Source organism: Anser cygnoides, chromosome 13 (genome assembly GCF_040182565.1).
Source record: "Anser cygnoides isolate HZ-2024a breed goose chromosome 13, Taihu_goose_T2T_genome, whole genome shotgun sequence".
NCBI classification, from domain to species: Eukaryota; Metazoa; Chordata; class Aves; order Anseriformes; family Anatidae; genus Anser; species Anser cygnoides.
In genome coordinates, this window is record NC_089885.1 from 2844112 (window position 1) to 2864168 (window position 20057).

The 20057-nt window shown below is 35.9% G+C and overlaps 1 protein-coding gene across 2 annotated transcripts in view; it reads right to left on the reverse strand.

The window, feature by feature from the left end:
• The window catches only part of SMARCA1 (SWI/SNF related, matrix associated, actin dependent regulator of chromatin, subfamily a, member 1), a 33579-nt gene that overhangs the window by 9584 nt on the left and 3938 nt on the right, over positions 1 to 20057 (reverse strand). Inside the window, exons 3-22 of one of the 2 annotated variants that reach the window (XM_048070691.2) lie at positions 17358 to 17524; positions 16312 to 16412; positions 16087 to 16187; positions 15035 to 15214; positions 13443 to 13598; positions 13073 to 13204; positions 12274 to 12342; positions 11437 to 11546; positions 10490 to 10716; positions 9818 to 9939; positions 9278 to 9430; positions 7974 to 8106; positions 6851 to 6999; positions 6123 to 6242; positions 4810 to 4920; positions 4488 to 4601; positions 3638 to 3760; positions 1996 to 2128; positions 936 to 1054; positions 509 to 721 (exon numbers count right to left, since the gene is read on the reverse strand). In XM_048070691.2, the coding sequence (XP_047926648.1) occupies positions 509 to 721; positions 936 to 1054; positions 1996 to 2128; positions 3638 to 3760; positions 4488 to 4601; positions 4810 to 4920; positions 6123 to 6242; positions 6851 to 6999; positions 7974 to 8106; positions 9278 to 9430; positions 9818 to 9939; positions 10490 to 10716; positions 11437 to 11546; positions 12274 to 12342; positions 13073 to 13204; positions 13443 to 13598; positions 15035 to 15214; positions 16087 to 16187; positions 16312 to 16412; positions 17358 to 17524 (2733 nt within the window). Of the gene's footprint in view, positions 1 to 508; positions 722 to 935; positions 1055 to 1995; positions 2129 to 3637; positions 3761 to 4487; positions 4602 to 4809; positions 4921 to 6122; positions 6243 to 6850; positions 7000 to 7973; positions 8107 to 9277; positions 9431 to 9817; positions 9940 to 10489; positions 10717 to 11436; positions 11547 to 12273; positions 12343 to 13072; positions 13205 to 13442; positions 13599 to 15034; positions 15215 to 16086; positions 16207 to 16311; positions 16413 to 17357; positions 17525 to 20057 lie in introns of those variants that run through there. The other variant, XM_067004889.1, reaches the window with a different exon arrangement.

A 20057-nucleotide genomic window follows, 5' to 3' on the forward strand; every position in this document is an offset into this window, starting at 1 on the left:
ATAGCTTCAATGATTAACTCACATGAATCTCTCTGAAAATTTTCTCATGCTTTTAGAAATTAAGTAGGAATATTAGAAAAGCTGTTCCTTCCTCCAAGTATGTAATTCAGATGTTTTGAGCCTTTAATATAGTCCAAAAATTCTGAAGAGCAGTCATGTTCTAGGAAATATTGTTAAAACTTTCAGTTTGCAATAAAAGTAACATTTGTAAGGCTAGTGTACTTCTGCGTTAATCCCTTCGGGTAACACACAACTTCAACTTGGCGAGTTTTCTAATCTGTTTCAGCTCTACTGTGTTGTTTGTTGTACTAAGGGAATAGGTAGTTTTATTAAAAATAAGGAATGAGAATGAAAACGAAATTATTTTTGAGAATGAAAGCCAAAATTATTTTTTCAGCACTTATTTCCTACTTTCCAGTATTTTGGCGAAAATCCAAATTATGTGATAGAGCTTAAAAAGTAACAAAATTCTTCAGATGCCTACTTGGTCCATGTAACTGACACCTACCATTGCAGTTCTAGATTTGATAAACCAGTCAAATCTGAACTGAGGAGCATTGCGCACACACTGCCGTAGTTCTTCATACACGTTTTCTTTGTCAAAGCCCATCTTGTGTAACATGCATATCAGAAATCTGTCTTCTTCTTCTGTGTAATTTTTCCCTTTGTTTGTTCCATACTGGATACGCAACTGATGGAAAGGTGCTTTATACCTTGCAATCTGAATGCAAAGCAAAAATATTGATATTAAACATACAGCGCTACATCATGGATTTATCACATATTCATGTGGATTACTGATACATAAAAATAGAAATCCCATCCCCAACTGTTCCCTTTCTGAAGGGATGTAAGAGATTACATCCACCTGTAACCACAGAGTTAGCAAGAAGCAGTCACTATAAAAAAAAATTAAAAAATCCTGCAGTGATTACTTTGGCATCAAGGGCTTTCTTGATACTGATTCTCCGTTGAATTCTTGCCTCTCCTCGTTCAATTTGAGCCATAATCCTCTCAATGTCCTGCAGTTCGTTGCAACGTTCCCAGAAAACAGCTAAAAACAAAATTTGTAAAATAAGATCTTTTGCTTTACTGTTTCGCCTTTACTCAACTAAAGCACTTCAGCAAGAAAATGTAATGCGGTTTGTAGATCCACAAAACCTTAAAGATTCAGTAATACTTTCCCTTTTACTGTGCTAGCAAAGAAAGCTTGCACAGACCTTCATTCACTGTCTTTAAGTTAACTATAAGCAACAGCTTAGTAACAACTGTAGGACAGTTTATATCCAATACAAATAGGTGGAGTTAAGTAAAATTGGGAAAAATTACTTTTAAAGGTAGTTAGTTATAACCATGGTTTAATGCTGCTAACCTGTTTCACCATTCTTATTCATATGTCAATTTTTACTTGCTATCTCTAAAGTCAACAGGAACTACCTAGCGTATGACTTATAAAAAAGATAGTAATGTGTGGCTTCTCCTGATTCTTTGGGTTGGTTAAAAGATGTAAATTCCGCACTTCATAGGGAGCTCTTGATGAGCTGTTCTTTTTTTAAGCTAACATGCAAAACGTTGCAAGGCTACATTTTATGAAGGATTTTAGGAAAACTAAACATAAGGATGAAACAGGAAGAATTCTGAACAAATTAAAAGGTGTTGTGCAAATACCAAAGACAAAGACACAGCACACTAGCTAGAACAGTATATAAACCTATAAAGAATTATGTTGGCACTATAATGCAACTTCATGACTCTAGAAGACCACCGTGTCAATGTAAATCAACTACAATGTGTTCTAAATTTCTGCTGAGGAAAAAGGATAGCTCAAGACATGTTTATGCTGCAAACTTAACCTTTAACACAATTAAATTTGCTGGGGAGAACTACAATATTCTTCCTATACACATCCAAATTCTACATTTTGTAGAAGAACATGTAGCAAAAACAATGGCTATTCGACACGACTAAGAAATGTATTTTGAAATATACACAAACCTGAATACTCAATGACCTCCTCGGGTGACTTTCCTTCCACCTCACGGGCAATATTATCTATATCATCACGACCGTATTTCTCATTAGCTTTAATAAACTGATTAAAATCCCTTTTATTCCAGTTTGTAAAACCCTGTAAGCACCAAGAGATCAAGAAGCTATTACTAAGTAGAAAGGAAACATTTTGCAAAATTTTGCCTTATGTATCATTTGCTACAATTGCCAATGCCTCTGCAATGTCACATAATTAGAGTGGTTAATGGTCTTTCAGGATTTCCGTAACTTCTATTATTCAGGGCTTATTACTGAGTCATTAGAAGTCTAAAGAGTTATTTTCTTGCATGACTCCACATGCATTAGTAAGAGCTTTTTATTTTGCCTCCTTTTTAAATCTTTTATGAATTATTTCTGCAAAGAAAGTCTCACCGACAGGTTACTGTAATTTTATTTAAGCAACAAAAAGTCTTTGGAATACAGGAAGCTCCAGTACGAGTGTCATTACAAGTTCTTCAAATAGTTCAAGTATCTAAAGCAATAGCTGCTACTTAGTACACGTACAAACCTTGAACCAAACAAACAGCTGGATGAAAGCTTAAATATATCAAGAAACAATCTTTAGTCCAAAAAGATGCAATCAAATGGCAACTCCACAGCACTGTCAAACAGGAAGTTTATTGTGTGCTTTAGAAATTAATCCAAAACTGAACAACAGTTAAGTGAGATGCAATGCATGGAAACATGACCCAAGAACATGGCACTACATTTTAAAGACAGTGAAAGGAGAAAACATCAAGAAAAAACAACAGAAGTCACATCTACAAGGAACTTTGCCAGTTCTCCAGCTGAGTAAGATGACTTCTCAATTAGATTGCATCTTTACAAGTTCAACATACACAAATATTTATTTCTAGACATCAACAGACATGCATATTTATTTTCAGACATCAACAGACATGCATACCAACAAAAGCTGAAGTATGTCCTCTGCTATAAACAGGTGAGGTTAATAGTCAAATTGGGACCTTGCAGGGCTAGGAACACTAGCCCGCTTTCTCGAGAAAAATTCCTGAATCCAGAAAGTCTCAGCACTTCAAGACACACCTTTCTCCTGAACAATTAGTTTTTAATGAGCCTAGACAGCAGGATAACAGTCCCAAGAAGTCAATAAACTAGCCAGTGACATGGAGACAGTCCCAGCAGAAAAGGAACATGCCGAACCAAACTGGGACAGAATTAATGGATGTGACATGCCGCCTTATACAGCTGTGTAAAAACCATATGGTGATGGAGGCTTGCCTTCTCTGATTTCAGTCTTGTCTGACAAACTCAGAAGACAAATGCACATACAAGAAAGCCACTGACTAGATTTCTACATGCATTGCTGGGTAGTGGAATCACTATACAAGTCTAGCTTGGAAACATTGCAGACATTCAAAGAACAGTAGCTGACTAAGACAAACTTACTCAAGGACAGGAAAGGGGTCTCAACCAAAAAACAAGCCAAAATCATTACATCTTGTGTGCTTACATCTCTATAACATTGATGTAGCTTTCCTGTGCATACATACCATCTTTAGTACTACACATTTACATTCCATGCTAGTAAAAAATACACAGTGAAATACCTGACCTATTATTTTACCTGTGTTAGTAGCTTTTCTTTCTCTTCAGTTTCTTCAGGAGTCAGAGGCATAGAATCATCTATCTTCTTTTGCTCTTCTTTTTGTACCTGGGCTGCATTCGGGAGGTCAGGGTTCCTGGGTACCTAAGATCAGAGGTATCAGTAAGCAATAGTGCTGCAATGTTAAAGACACTTTTCCATGGACCTTGCTTTACAATCTAGAAGCACATGTTAAATTTCACAGGAATGACATAGCCCACACCTACTAAACATTTGTTGTCACGGAACAAAACAAAACAAAAAGCATCCCAACCCTGGGCTACTCTAAAGAAATGAAACCATAACAAAAATATCTTTAAAAAATTACCCAAATATTTTTATACAAAAGTATTGCAAAATTGCAAAACATTATCCTTCAAGATAAGGTGATGGATTAAATATTGTCATTAAGTCACTAATATAAGGTCATCTTATATTAGTATATAAGGTCATCTTATATTAGTCAAAAATGGTTCTCACCTTAGATTATGTATTTTTTTTTGAGGAAAAGTACACAAAGCATCAAAAGCATCTTCACTTTTTACACTCAATTTTGTTGTTAGGAACCCTCCACAAGACACACAAAGCTACACAGATTAGTTTTTAATGAAGGAAGAAATTACAGACAGCTTTTTCTGTTTCACAGTGGAAAATAAGAAAGAGAACAGAGGTTTTAAGCCATTTTCCTTCAATTTGGAACAAGATAAGACCAAAATGATATATTATTTCACGTAGACTCATTGATTGTATTTAGCTATTTTCAAGCTTGAAGCAAATCTGCAAAGAGGAATACAAATACATTTCACTTATTTGAAGGGGAAAAAAAAATTACCTTATATCCTATAGTCTTACGGTAATATAGAATTTCTTTTTCCAGAAGTTCAAATAATCGTGGTGGAAAAAATTGGAAATCCTGAATATTTGGCTGTTTTGGAGGTCGTGGAGCCTTCAAAAATACATGGGTATATTAACGTAATGTAAGTTTGACTTCCGTGCATTTAAACTGCCATAAATCAGCAGTATTGACAGCGTATTACTTTACAAGTACATTAATTCTATTACCAGAATAGGGTGAGAGCAAGGGATGCAACATGGGAGAGCAGAAGAGCAAAAACACAACATAAAAATAAAGACCATTGTTGCCAACATCCTACCTTTGGGACTTTTGGTTCACTAACACGTAGGGCTTCTCTGAAATAAGCATCAACTGCATAATTGGCTTTGCGCTCTCGTTTTGGAGGCTCTATCCATTCCATCATGCTCAGCTACACACAGAATTGAAGAACAATGTATTAAAGTAACTGTATACTTTTCTCAAGTCACAAAATAATTACTAGTGTGGCGCTGCCAAACACGTGTTTTTTCTCGCTAAGTCTGGTGCTTGTGCTCAACAGCACAGATAATACATCAGAGCTCAAAAATAAGCCAGAAGTTATAGCTAATTATAACATGTATTTAAGCACATTAAAAATAATACACCACTAAAGGAAGACTGTTGTTTTGCAGTGGCATGACTAGACACCTTTACAGTAATCTACAGACTTCAGTCACCTGAGTGAGGTTATGCTTCCATCTGCTCAAATACCATTGAAGGTCTAGGGACTTGGGCTTTACATTCTATTATCTATGATGATACAATGATACAAATTTATTGTGATATTCATAAGCTCTACAGACACTACAACATTGTTAAAAAAAACATTAGACTGGAGTGAATTCTCTTACAAAAGGACTTCAATTAAACTTAAAGCATATTTCAAGGCAATGCTATACTAAAATCCTTACAAAAAGGCAGCTTATCAAGATGAACAGTTCTTATTTACGTATATATTTATATACACACCCATTCTATTCTCAAGAAATATTTAATTTTTCTAAGTGTTTCTTCAAAATTGGTAAGGAACCTGGATTAGAAGTGCATCCTGTAGTTAACATGTAAAGAGTTCATATAATTAATTCCAGATAAAACCTTAAGGAAATCTTATGTCCCATATCTAATGTAAAGAGACAGAAGTAACATCGTGGGACCATGAGTAATACTTCTTCATTTGGATGACCTTTCTACATTTAGCTAAGTAATTGCACAAAACTCTTCACATGGATGCTTGCGACTAAAACCTTCACTGCAGGAAAAATCCCACACACAAAATTCTAAACAGGACTGTTTTTTCTTTTGTTACACGGCAGTAAAACAATACCAGCTGCAGCAGTATAGTAGGATGCAGAGTAGTATTTTTGCTGCAGGAACGATAAAATTTGAGTGATTTTATCAGATTTTCCCATTAAAAAAACAGGGGGGGCCTGAAAGCTCGTTTAACACAAATTAACAATCCCAATGGTTGTGCAGAGCTAAGTGAATTCTTCAGGTCCTACTTCACTACCATAACCTTTACAGCTATAACATTGCTAGCATAGCCTGTATGCTTACACCTCTAACATCTCCAATACTTGTCTTTAAAAAAATTACCTTCTGTTTTTCTCTATAATCTTCACCTTCGAAGTTGTATAAGCTCATCTCTGTGTCCATAGTGAAGTTTCTTAAAGAGCTTTCCCCCATTTTCTGCAATCGTTCGTTCATTTCAGCTGTCTGAAATAAGAGACGACATTTTTAGGCTTACTCAAGCTGTTCTATGTTTTCTGCAAAAAAACAGCTTTCATCATTAAACATATTTCATGTATTTTTCTACTTTAAAATTTTACTTACATTTTTCTTATTAAGCAGGATTTGCCCACTGTACTTTCCAATTTTGAACAAACTAAGGCTTCCTGTTATACTAAGTTCATTAATGCTGCGATGTAGCCCTACAACTATATAACTTTTAGATTTAAATGAAATTTGTGCCCAGCACTTCATTTTTTTCCACAGCTACCAATTCCCTAATAAAATTCCATAAAGATTTCGTGCCTATTAGAATTGTTGGCATAAAATTTACATGTTTCTAAGAGTTCATGAAATAAACAATACTTAAGATACAATGCACTTAGTTTGAACTAGTGAAAGTAATTACAACTCACTACTCCTTCCAGGCTTTCATAAGGTTTGAAATATTTATGAATAGTAAAGTAATATGTGGGCATATAAAACAGATTTACATAATAATTAAAGTGTTCTTGTCTTCTTCTATAAAATGTATTTTGCATATCTATGTTTAATGTTTGACACATCACAAATTCTATACAAAACTGCTCTCTAACCTTCTTTTCACCTCTTTCTAAGATAGTGGTTATGTCTTCTTCTGTCAGCTCACTGTCCTTAGATGCAAAAACATGGGTAGCTCCGTGCCGGATCATCTGCAGCATTTCGTCTTTTGCCAGTTTGTTAGACTGTTGGTCTATGAGCCTTCCTAGAATCAGAAGAAATATGTTGAAAGTTGTAATACAAAACTTCCAGTATGAACACGCAAACAGTGGATTTTTTGAGTCCACCAGCAGAACAAGCAAGCAAAAAAGAACTACAGGAACAAATTACATTTCACTTGAACTGAAAATAAACAAACTGGGAACTTCAAGGTAAATACAAAAAATGACTATGGTACAAGACATAACAAAGAATTTGTTTCACATGAAGATAACCCAAATTTATATTTAAGATCTTATTCTTGCAAAGTCAGCTGGACTTAAGATTAAAATCCTACTTCAAGATGAAAAGTGACAAGATATTATAATAATTAGAAGTATTGAAGATTTTTTAACTCTCACTTTACTGATCTCAATGCATTTCTGAATACTTTCATTTTCCCCAGAACTCTAATTTCTGTCCCAAAATTCCACCAATCCTGTCTCGTCTTCATAGACCATCACAATTTTGACTATTATCCACTAAGTAGACCACTCTCAGAAAAAAGAAAAAAAATAAAGTCATATGGCTCAGAACCTGCACAAACTTAGGCAGATAACTTCAGGTTTTGACAAACTATTCTTCCCAGAGCTTCTAAACAAAGCCATACAAAGCAGTTTTAATGTTCAGACAATTCAGATGTAGTAAAAAACACTCCTACATAATTATCTTTCATGGAAGATATCTTTTTTCTCCTCTTTTTCACTGTCACAAGAACAAGTAATACCTACTTCAGCAGCACTTTCTTCATTTAGAGTCTTACTTTGAATCTAAGCCCACATCACTCAGGATAACAACTCCTTCAAAAATTAAGCTGAACAACTGAATAACTTATACATTATAATTTAAGTTGATTTAGTGTACTATTATTATACACAAGGCCTGTTTTCTCTCATACTGTATGCTTGTACAGTTATTTAACCCATAATTTAAAGGGACTGAACAATTCTGTTGCAGAAAAACATATAGAGCAGTTGATACCTTGTTGTATTACTATAGAGTCCAGTCTCAGTTTTATTTCAGCTCTTTCTACAATCCTCTCTTCAACAGTATTATCAGTGATTAGTCGGAACACCCGTACTGGTTTCTTTTGACCAATACGATGCGCACGATCCTAACAAACATAAATCAATGAGTGTTCAGCAGCAAATACAAGCAATATGCAGTTTGCTATATAAGCAGAAACATCAGACTGAAGCTAGCATAAATTCCTTGGCTCCTTCCTTACACAACAGTATACAAGAGTTATCTACTTATAAGTGGCTATTACACCTTTTAAGTCGGGGTCATTCTATTGCAATAAACACATCTACCTCATCATAAATGCAGAAAACTGAATGCCTGTCTGAACTGCACATAGGAGGTGGAGATACAACTGCATATGCAGACAGACCTGCACTACATTCAGTTCACGTGGCAAAAGTATTGTCCTTTGACATCCCTAGCTTGATAGTATTAATTCCATGTGCAAAGTCATGTAGCTACAGCTTCAATAACAGAGCTGTCCCAAATTAGCTATATTAAAGCATCAGTATGCAGCTCACATTGTACAGGTCTAGTGCACAGCAAATGAAGTTAGGCCAAACATACTTTATTTGTTTCTATCAAAACTTGTGGCTCTTCTCTCCAGAGAGTTTAAATAAAAATTTGTCCTCAGAAAAGAAAAAGAATAATCGTCCTTCAGACTGCTGGCACCAAAACTGAGTGTCCTTTAAAGAACAGTTGTTAAATCTTTTACTCTCCTGCATCATATTCAGTAGCTTCCTGAAAAACCTAAAGCTCACAAATCACCCTGGTCAGTTTCCAGGAATTTAGTCTACTATTGGTAATCAGTCTGCATCTCAAAAGAAGGCAGAGATATTCACAGTAAATACTTGATTCATTTCAGAACATTAGAAAACAGAACCAATAACCCCCCAAACATGCAAAAAGGCTCATGAGATTTTTTTAATTCCAGAATTACAGACATTGATTTTAGAAATTAACTAGCAGTCAGAAAGAGAATATAAGGGTTTCTTTTCATAGTTTTGACCTTATTTGCTGGCACATTTATGCAGAAACAAGGTGGTTTGCAAAAGCATAAGCCTTCCAAAAGGGCTGAATATAATGCTGCATGCTTTTAATTCTCTACTATTTTGGAAATAGCCGAAGTATTATTCATTATTTGACTCCTTAGTTTGTTGGTAATGAAGACAAAAACCAACAAAAATGCAGGTTCTGGAAATACTTATACAAAATTGAACAATCATAACTAATTACCACCATGTATTAGAAAATTAACTCACCATGGCTTGCAGATCTACTTGAGGGTTCCAATCTGAGTCATAGAGAATCACCACATCAGCAGTTGCCAAATTAATTCCTAGACCTCCAGCTCTGGTACTCAGCATGAAAATGAATTTACTGCTGTTGGGAGCATTAAATGTGTCTATTGCTTCCTAAAAGACAAGCGTCATTAATACATTAGAGCTGTTTCCAATATGTTAATTGCATTTCAGTGAAACTTCTTGGAAATTTAATTTTCAGTGCAAAAAATCTTTAACGGAGAATGTGGATATTTTCACTTGTGCAAACCTACTCCGAGTAAACAAAATATGAAGTTGTTCACTTAGTTAAGGAACACAAGAAATCTACTTTATTATGAACTTACGGTTAGAAAAAGTATACAGACTCAGCTGCCTTTTTAAATTGTAACTCTTTTTGTTTTTAACATGATTTCTTTTAAGGAATGATAACATATTTTAAGGAATTATAATCATCTGTAAATAACAGCTTCTTAATTGAATGCTTAAAACAGACATTTCTTATTTACACATCTTTCCTACCTCTCTTTCTTCGTGTGGTGTCTGTCCATCAAGTCGGCAGTACTCATATCCACGCCACATACAATAGTCTTCCAAGATATCCAATAAACGAGTCATCTGGCTAAAAAGCAGAACTCTGGAACCTGACAGAACAACACAGAAGGTTTTGTTGTTTTGTTGTTTTACATTTTTACATTACTCTCAGTATAGAGCTTACTACTGAACATCAGTAAGAACTCACGTGCAATATTCTGTACTATGCTAACTTAAGTCTTTCTTTTGAAGTTACTTTTCTGGTATTGATTTAACTTCTCCTCAAGGCCCATTGTTTGATAATTTATACATAAGAAATATGCAGCTGAAGAAACAGAACATGTGAAAACATAGTAAGATAAGTAGCTGACAACTGGCGTACACAAACTAATACTCTCATCAGAAATGCTCTTCAATACAGCAGGTAGAGACTTTTTCCTTCCTTTCTACTGCATCGTATCACTAGTCTTCCTCACCATTCCTGTAAGACCTCCTTCCCTCTATGTGTTAATATCTACTGAAAATAGAATTTCAACAAAAACCTCATTGAAAGTAACGAATGCTCTCATTGGAGGAAAGACAAGAATGAATCATTCAAGTTTTACAATGCAATTTTACTTATGATGACTATTCAGAGCGTTGTTTATAAGCACTACTCACCTTGCTCTCTGAGTTTTGCTAGCAGTTTATCCAGAACTAACATTTTACCACTGTTCGTGATGAGATGTGTGTCAGTGGTGTAAGGAGGGCCAGGTTCAGCACCATCAAATAAGTAAGGATGATTACAGCACTTCCGCAACTGCATCAGAATATTCAGCAGACGCATCTTATCCATTTTCCCAGCTGAATTTAGGATATCAATATCTTTCATCAAGATCCTTGTATACCTGAAGTTTTACAGGCAATTTTGAATAACTGTTTTCATTTTATACTTAAGACATAAATGAAACCCTGCAAATCCTGATTACTAATTACTGGAAGTGGGAGTTGGTTTTGTTCATATAATAAAATGGTTCATTATTTATAAAACTTGAAGAAAATATCTGACTGACAAGGATTTATAAATCCATACCTAACATAAAAGGCAATTTGTCTTTGAGTGATAGTGATCTGTTACTTACTATGTTTTCTTACCATTTTCTTTTATTTTTTTTAGGACTATGAAGTCAATTAAGATATCACTGATTCTACTGAAGCCACTACATTGACCTGAGATCTGCATAAAGAAATAGACTGAATTAAAAAAAAAAAACGCGCACTTCTTTCCTCACTTTTATTCTCGGTATGTGGCTCCTGAGGCCACATTAATTTCAACCTTGAGACTTCTACTGGCACGTATATATTTGGATCAAAAAATGAAACTTATTAGGCATACATTCTTTCAAATAAATTTGAGAGGAAAAGAAGATTCTGCTTTATTCCTTCCATCCCTTTTTATTACAGTTCCTGAGCTCTTTGCAACTCGTGCACCCTTAAAATGCCCCCAAAACAGCTATAAATAGGCTTCTCCATCTGACTGTTTTAATATGCAACTGCAAAAATATCAGTATGAAGAGCTGTACTGTTCTTCATCAGAAAAGAATCTTACTTTAATGTGAATAACTCACCATTCCCTCTGCATTTTGCTGAGTCCAAGATAAATTTTTACTTCCTTCTTTGGAGGCAAACTCTTTTCTACTTCTGCTTTTATGCGACGTAATAAGAATGGCTTTAAAACCTACAAAAATTGAGTTTTTTCAAATATACATTTATTTGAAACTGATTGCCTCAAATAAAAGAATAATTTTTGTGACATTTATCCAAAACTAACCAATATCTATTGCTCTCATAGTGACTCCCTCAGAACAATTGTGCTACAGTCTGAAAAATTAAGTTGTCCACTACTAAGCTGCCAAGTTCACACTTGAAGTGTGTAACGTTACATTAAAATTGTCATACTCATCCCAGTTGCTGTACTGAGCAAGGACCAAACCCATGAGCTCATAAAATCTATTTCCCTCTACAGTCTGTTTTATTACCACTAGAAGCATATACAAAATACACCACTTCAAAGATAAGCAATATACACTGGACTTCCTTATGATTTATTTTATTACCCTATTATCTTGTGCACAGCAAAACAAAGATAAACACGTGCCTTTTCAGGCTAGCCTGAAAGATGTATCAAGATAACAATCAGGATAATAAATAGTTTTCAAAAGGTCTCAAAATCCTCTTTGTGTTTTATGTGCAGACTGTCTGCTTCAAACAGTAACATTACAGAAAATAGTGACTGAAAAAAATAAGTTATGGTATTTCATTCATAAAAATTCAGCTGGGCATTTCTGTAAGTCAGTCCACGTTCATCTCTTCAACTTGAACTTAGATAAATATGTAAATACTCAGTTCTTCTTTGTTACTGTGTATGCTAATGACAACACTTGATTAAGGCTTTAATTACTTACAGCATGAAGTCTTTCTACAAGCTTCTGATCACCAAGACAATTTTTAGTATCAAACCATGAGTCAAAATCCTGTGGGAAGAAACAGCACAAGTATGAACAGTTTATTGTTTGCCTTTTTAACAGACATACTGACTTTTTTGCTCCGAGAGCAAAATAAATCTTGAGAAAAATGACTTCTGTGAGTTAAGGAAAATCAGGCCACAATTCTGTGCCAGCTACCCAGCACATTATAACATTTAAGTCATCCAAACAACTCCACTGACAAAATATTATTACTATTCTCCACTTCCAACGTTATCTATGCTCACCAGAGGAATACTCAAGCTCTTATCCTTACTGCTTGTTTAATGATGGGCAAGAGTAAGAGAGAAAACAAAACCTTAAGTAAATGTGATAGAAAACATGACAGCAAAAAAACACAGAAGTAATGCATGCATACAAGGGAGCATTAACAGTAAAAGAAGAGAAAGATGACTCAAATTCTAAATGAAAAAAGGCTTACGCCTATTTGGATGCTCCATATTCTTCCCTCTAAACTGCCTTCCCAAATTTTGCTTCACTTTGCATAATTCTAGAACTATGCAAAGTATTAGGTTTGTTATCACTAGCACTGCACTAACACAATGTATTGTTTTAACTATATAGTGCAAAAAACAGTCTATATTTCAGCAAGCCACAGAGCTTCAACTGAAGCCAGGTCTTTCACATCTTACGTCTCTTACTAGGCTGGTCATTCTCTCCTGCAGAAACCAGCCTAAGAATGAAAATAACAAAATTTTATTTCCAAACCTCTACTTACATCTGCAGAATTAAAGACATCAGGTAAAAGGAAATTGAGCAATGCCCACAGCTCATGGAGGTTATTCTGTAAAGGTGTTCCAGTAAGCAGCAATCGGTTCGTTGTCTTGAACTCACGGACAATCTCTGACAGCTAGGAATACAAAAAATAGTTATCATCACATATTTGAGTATAATCAATTTTCATCTGTTTCTGAAACCTGAAACCATATGAACTGAATTTATAGACAGTGAGCTACAAGAAAGTCATATTCACAGCCTAACAGCTTACTGCTTATAGTTAATATACCACACTTAACATTTGAAGTTTACAAAAATCAGGTGGAATCTTGTGTCAAAATATCTTAAGGATCAAATAATTCTAATTTTACCTTAGACTTCTCATTCTTTATTCTGTGGGCTTCATCAATTACCAGGTACCTCCAGTTAAATTTTTTGAAGACTGACTTCTCTTTAATTACCATTTCATATGATGTAACACAAACATCCCATTCACCAGGCATCATAACATCACGGATAAAGGCAGCCTACAGCAGAGCAATTGAATTAATAACATTTATAAATATATACAGTATATTTGAAATTCAGTAAAACCTACCTCTGCCAACATTAACAAAGTACTAAGTTAGCACACAAAGGAAGTCTGAAAAATCTTTTGCATAACCAAAAATTACTGTAACAAAAGCTTTCAATCCTTTGCACTTTAGGCACAGACACCAAAAAAAAACACAAATTCTTCTATTTGAAGTTCAATATTTACTCTCCAGTATTTTCTTCTGTAATTTACACACAGTAAAAACTACCAATAATGAAAAAAACATCTACACTATCCAGCCCAAAGACACACAATCCACAATAAAGTGTTTTGAAACAGCCCACCTAGCCCACTCCTACCTCCTCTCTTTCCTAAAAATCAGTCTCCTCTGTCCCATTTATTGATAGGTATACAATATCCTTCATATGAAAAAGTCACAACATGCTGCTCTCCAATAATGTTTTTAGTAGGATGCATAGATGACCCTAACTAAAAGGACTGATGCAAAGCGTGTTGCCTTGAAGAACCACCTAATAAGGGAGTTCTCTATAGCACTCTGCACTAACTTGCTATTGCAACTATAAGCTCAGAGAGAAACTGTCTCTGTGGTGGCTAAAGTAAAAAAAAAAAAAAAAAAAAAAAAAAAGTTTTGACAATACCAACGTAAGACTCTGAAGGCATGGAAAGTATAAAGTGAAGGTACATGCTTCCCTTCACCACAATCTTAATTTCATCCCATGGAACTAGCAACAAACACTACTGTGGTACAAGTATTATCAGATTCCAAATTAAAGCAATCTGGAAGAGAGTGTTCTTGTCAAATCTGACATTGCAGCACTGGAAGAAACTGTCCAAGTCATTGGCATGCCCAGCAGTTCCTCTCAGAAACAGGCAACCATGCAATCTGTATGAGGGTACCACAGAATTCACAGGAACCTCCAGGTCATTCCCCCCCCTAAGTAAGAAACCACCCTATATCTAACTCAAAGCCTTGACTATGAAAGATGAAAACTCTGTGATAGAATCCTAGTTAAAAGGCAAAGCATGGACATTACATGTAAGTACAGTCAACTAAAAAAAAAGTGAAGAAAGAGGCAGCAAGGTAAGGACAATAAAGGAAAATTAATAAATGCTGTGACAATGCAAATACAGAAGAAATAAAAAAAAGGTGCAAAAATCAAAGAGGAAGACAACAGAACAGGCGAGTAACAGACAGCTGCACCTTGATTCCAATCTATCATTTCACTCACTGATTTGCATTTTGTCCTCATAGTTACAAGTCTAACATTTTGCATTTTCAATGCTAATATAGTTAAAGATCACTGGAAAAAAACGGTAATTAAGGAAGTGGTTTACTGAGAGTTCCATGTCCCCAAATGCTACTTTCTGACAAATAACATATACTTCATTTCAATGTACAACACTTACTCTGGCATCTTTGTCTCCAATAAGGCAAACAGCACGTAATGATGGTACCCAGCGTTTAAATTCATTCATCCAATTGTGCAAAGTTGATTTTGGAACCAGGACCATGTGTGGCCCAGGAATGTTTCGGTAATGCTTCAGATAGCCTAATAATGCTATTGTTTGCAGAGTCTTACCAAGACCCTACACAGACAAAGAGGGGGAAAAGAAACTTTCTAAAACAAAATGACATACAGAAATAGTTTCAAACAATTTTCTTAGTATATCATTCTGCCACTAGAGCAGTATACAGCAAAATACACACAAGAGTTTGCAACACAGTATCTTTCATTATATTACAGTTCCAAATGTGAAAATCTACCTGTTGTAAAACGATCCATACTACTGCATATACAGTCACTACTATAGGTAGTTTAATGTTTGAATTTTGCTCAGAATAACTACTACTACTGAATGTTAATATCCATGTTATATACATATCTTGTTTAACTATTCAAAATTACTTTATTTTTTACCAAATAATTTAAAAAATACTTTTAAGATGTATTAAATTGAACTCCAGATGCAAAGAAAAGACATTATGACATTTATCAAAAGCATCAAAATCTTGGACATCAATCTTGCACACATTCACCCTTCTCGGCAGTGCTGAAGAAAGACATTTGCACACCTCTGTTACATTTGAGCATTAACCACATATACAAAAAAAGAAACAGCAATTATACATTTCCATGTATTTGAAATATACACGGACTCTAAGTTACCACTGACACCACTGGGGCAGTAATTACTTGAATAATTCTACCTTTTCATCTACTTTTTACTATAAAGAGATTAATTTAATGCACAAATGCCATAATTTACATTCACTGTTAAGTACTTGGGCAACTGAAGGATATACAAATCAGAATCATTTCGGCTGAAGAAGACCTCTCAGATCTAGTCCAACCTTTAACCTAGCTTTGCCAAGTCCACCATTAAACCATGTCACTAAAATGAGTGTCAGAAAACGATGGTTAAGTTACAAAAAAAAAAAAAAAAAGATTGCTGCTTACCATTTCATCTGCCAGAATGCCATTAACACCATTTTCATACAGTGAGATCATCCAGTTCAAACCTCTAACCTGATAATCTCTTAGTGTTCCTCCTTTCACATCTGTAAATGTAAGATTCCTCTAAGTAGAAAAATACAAATTCTGAGTATAAAATTTTAATTGTGTTCTGCTCATCAGCTTTTAACTACATCAAAGCAATCAGCAAGCCATCAGTAGAACACTTACACGAAGGAGACTCCTCAAATCGGATGCACACATTAGATGTTTTCCGACTTTCTGACAACAGCTCTTCATCTTCTTCTTGTTCTGTGCGCCTGTGACGATAGCTGAAGAACACAAGATGTGTGTAGATGAAAATTTCAAACTTTTAAAACTAAGTAAGAACTTATAAGAAAACCAAGTAATTTACCTACAATGTGCCTGTATGTTCTAGCACCCTGACCTTTGACTAAAGTCACATCCTTCTAATTCACTGTTCCTCCTGGCTCATTCCAGCTTTAATTGAAAGGCTGATGTGAATCTCTCTCCTCCATAGTCATAGCCATACTCTAACAAGTACCACGAGTTCTCTGAGGCACTTTTTAATAAGCAACACGGAAATACAACACCCACATCAGAACTGGCCTTAGAATCAACTACCTGGTAAGTATACCATTCAGAAGATTCACACATTTGATCCCCAAAATATTTTTTTAACAATTGATAAGGCAGAAAACATCATTTGGTTAACATTCCAGAAATTTGGTGTTAGCTATGACAAGACTCCTCACAAACACTACTTGCAGGGTGTGTCTGGATTAGTGACTAATGTAGAAGGACTTGTGCAGTGAGGCAATTCATGCTGAGGATCCAACATCCACATTACTCGTATGTTTTGTTATTTTAACTTGATTTAATTCCGCTCTGGTCCCACTGACATGTCCACTAGCAGCTGGAGCATATCAGGTGCATTTCTGGAGCGCATCTTCTGGTTTACTGTCATGCAAAATAAATTCAATTCATGCCATCCAAAACCACTCCACAATATAGACCGGAATACGGTAAACGGCAATAAACAAGGATTTTATTTTAGAAGTGCCCTCTTGATCCAAGCTCATACTAACCTACATGAACCAGTATACATATATCAACCCATTTTTAATGGAATTATGATACACCATTATAGGAAAAGTTCTAGACTCAAAGCACAATCTCTATGCTATTAAATATGTGTATTAAAGTGAATAACTAGCTTGAAAGTATAGCAAGTCAGAAATAAGAATAAGACATACTCCCCAGCTGAAATCAAACACTGCTTTTCATCTTTCTTTATCCGTGGCCGTCCCAGCTTGACTTTCAAAGGAGATGTTGGTGATTTTTGTGCCGCAGGCTGGATAAAATGTGCAAAGAGTTCTGTCTGCTTCAGGAGGAACTCAAATCTTTTTGCTCTATCCGCTTTCTGGTTTCCGAAGTGGGAAGAAATATGAAAAAAAGAAAAATCAATGATTTAATTTAAAAATGTATTTTTATTAAGAAACAGAATTGAGACACTCATGAAGGCAAGTTATATGAGCAAAGACCGACAAGACCACCTGCTTACTCTTAGCCAATTAAGAAGGCTACAAGCATCATGAAATAGCTCTTGAGCTGCTTCAGATTTCAGCTTAGCATGAATTGCTTTAGAGCACCCCGATGTGAATTCCGGTAGTTCGAAAGACCCTTCATGAAAACCAGAGCAATCTGGAAGATAATCAAGAGCTGATACCCTCCTCTCACCAACTCATCCCCACTCAAAACCCCAAAATTAGTAAAAACAACTCAAAAAGAGTTTACTCATGTATTCCTTAAGCCTGCAGGGCACAAGAGTAATTGTGAGGGCATGTTTTAAAGGATTCTGCACAGAAGATATTTAAAAAGTACAGTTCTGACTTGCGGTAGAAGAGGAATTCCAAGCCTTGCTCATGTCAGTGACAAAACTTCCATCAGCTTCAAGGTTATCACGACTAAATCCAAGACAACATTGTGGTAGCTCTGCTTTTGGAAGTATGACTAAAGTAACAGCGATGCACAAGCTCAACACTGCTTGCACTGAAGTTCATGACTTTTGCTGTCAGATTTCAGAAGGATCTGGTTGATGCTTGCCTGAACATGAGCCAGCAGTGTGCCCAGGTGGCCAAGGCCAACAGCATCCTGCTTTGTATCAAGAATAGTGTATCCAGCAGGACCAGGCAGGTCATCATCCCCCCCGTACTCTGCTCTGGTGAGGCCACACCTCGAGTGCTGGGCTCAGCTTTGGGCCCCTCACTACAAGAAGGACATCAAGGCCCTGAAGTGTGTCCAGAGAAGGGCTACAAAGCTGGTGAAGGGCCTGGAACACAAGTCCTGTGAGGAACAGCTCAGGGGACTAGGGGTGTTTAGTCTGGAGAAGAGGAGGCTGAGGGGAGACCTCATTGCTCTCTACAACTCCCTGAAAGGAAGGTGTGGGAAGCTGGGGGTCGGCCTCTTCTTGCAGATAACTGTGATAGGAGTAGAGGGAATGGCCTCAAGTTGCACCAGGGTAGGTTCAGGTTGGAAATGAGGAGACATTTCTCCTCAAAAAAGAGTGGTCAGGTGTTGGAACAGGTTGCACAGGGAGTTGGTGGCGTCACTATCCCTGAGGGTGTTCAAGGAAAGGTTAGGGACATGGTTTAGTAGGTGACAGTGGTAGTAGGGGGATGGCTGGACGAGATGATTGTGAAGGTCTCTTCCAACCTTAGTGATTCTTTATTACTTATTACATTTGTGACAAGGCATATGCACACATTTATATCAACATACCAAAACACGTCATCCTCTCTATATAAAAAACTTGATTTTCAAAGAAAAATAGGGTAAAAGGCAAATGCTACCAGATAGAACATAATTGCTATCAGTCTTTCTATGCCATTTCTAAGCATCATGTAACACTACCATTTAAAGCAATTTTCATGTGATCTCATTTATCTATCTTGCCGTAAACTACAGAAGTGAAGCTAGTTTTGTACCATAACCTTTTTAGAAAAGTGTGAGCAAAGCTTTTCTGTGGGTAACTTACAAATGTAAGCGCTCTAACAGCTGTAACACCAATCAAAGAAAAAGGCATTAAAAATGAACATGCATGCAATGCAACATCTTGCCACATGAGGGCAATGTATTTACAATGCATTTATTTTAAAAGTGGATGACTTATGACCAAATAAACATCATCCAGCTCATTCTGAAACAAGTTTACTTGTGTCTTCTGTCTAGAAGAAATAATTATTAATTCAGTTGGTATCAATTTGTGATAGTCACACTCTTCCCTGGACCCCACAAATTCTGTGGGAATTCTTAGGCATCCATTTAATGCTAGATCTTTTTAGATGCAGCAGGACACCAATTCCCAGCTTTATCCAAGAACTTCATACATGTGTCACTCAAGAACAAAGCTTGCAGTGTCCACCTGGTTTCTTCCTCTATGTAATATAGGAGAGGTCTTCTCTCTTCTCCAGCACTATAAGCTCCCTAAATTTTGGTCATGGATAGATCCTCTTTTGCATTGCTATGAATCATATATTATGAGGAATGTCAATATTTAAACCCTTTGTATTTTTATACGACAAGAAACTGGCAGCTTCAGTACTTCTTTCATTTAGAGAACTTAAGGAATCCTCTGACATGCCTTGTGAGGTCAAAGAACTGTCAGATACTCAAAACAAAACAGTGGTGTCAAGTGTAAAGTGCAGTTGACTAGAAACTCCTTACCACAGGAGGGTCTCAATATTAAATCTACCTAAGAAAAAAAGGAAGTGATCAAATCCATGGTGGGGAAAAAAAACACTGGCACCTAGTGAGTACAAAAAACACAACCTCCAACTCCAGAAATCAACACAGACAAAAATACTTGTGAGAACTACCACAGAGATAAAGGCAGGGAGATCACTCATCAATTACCATCACATGTAAAATAAACTCAGCATAAGGAAGAATAATAC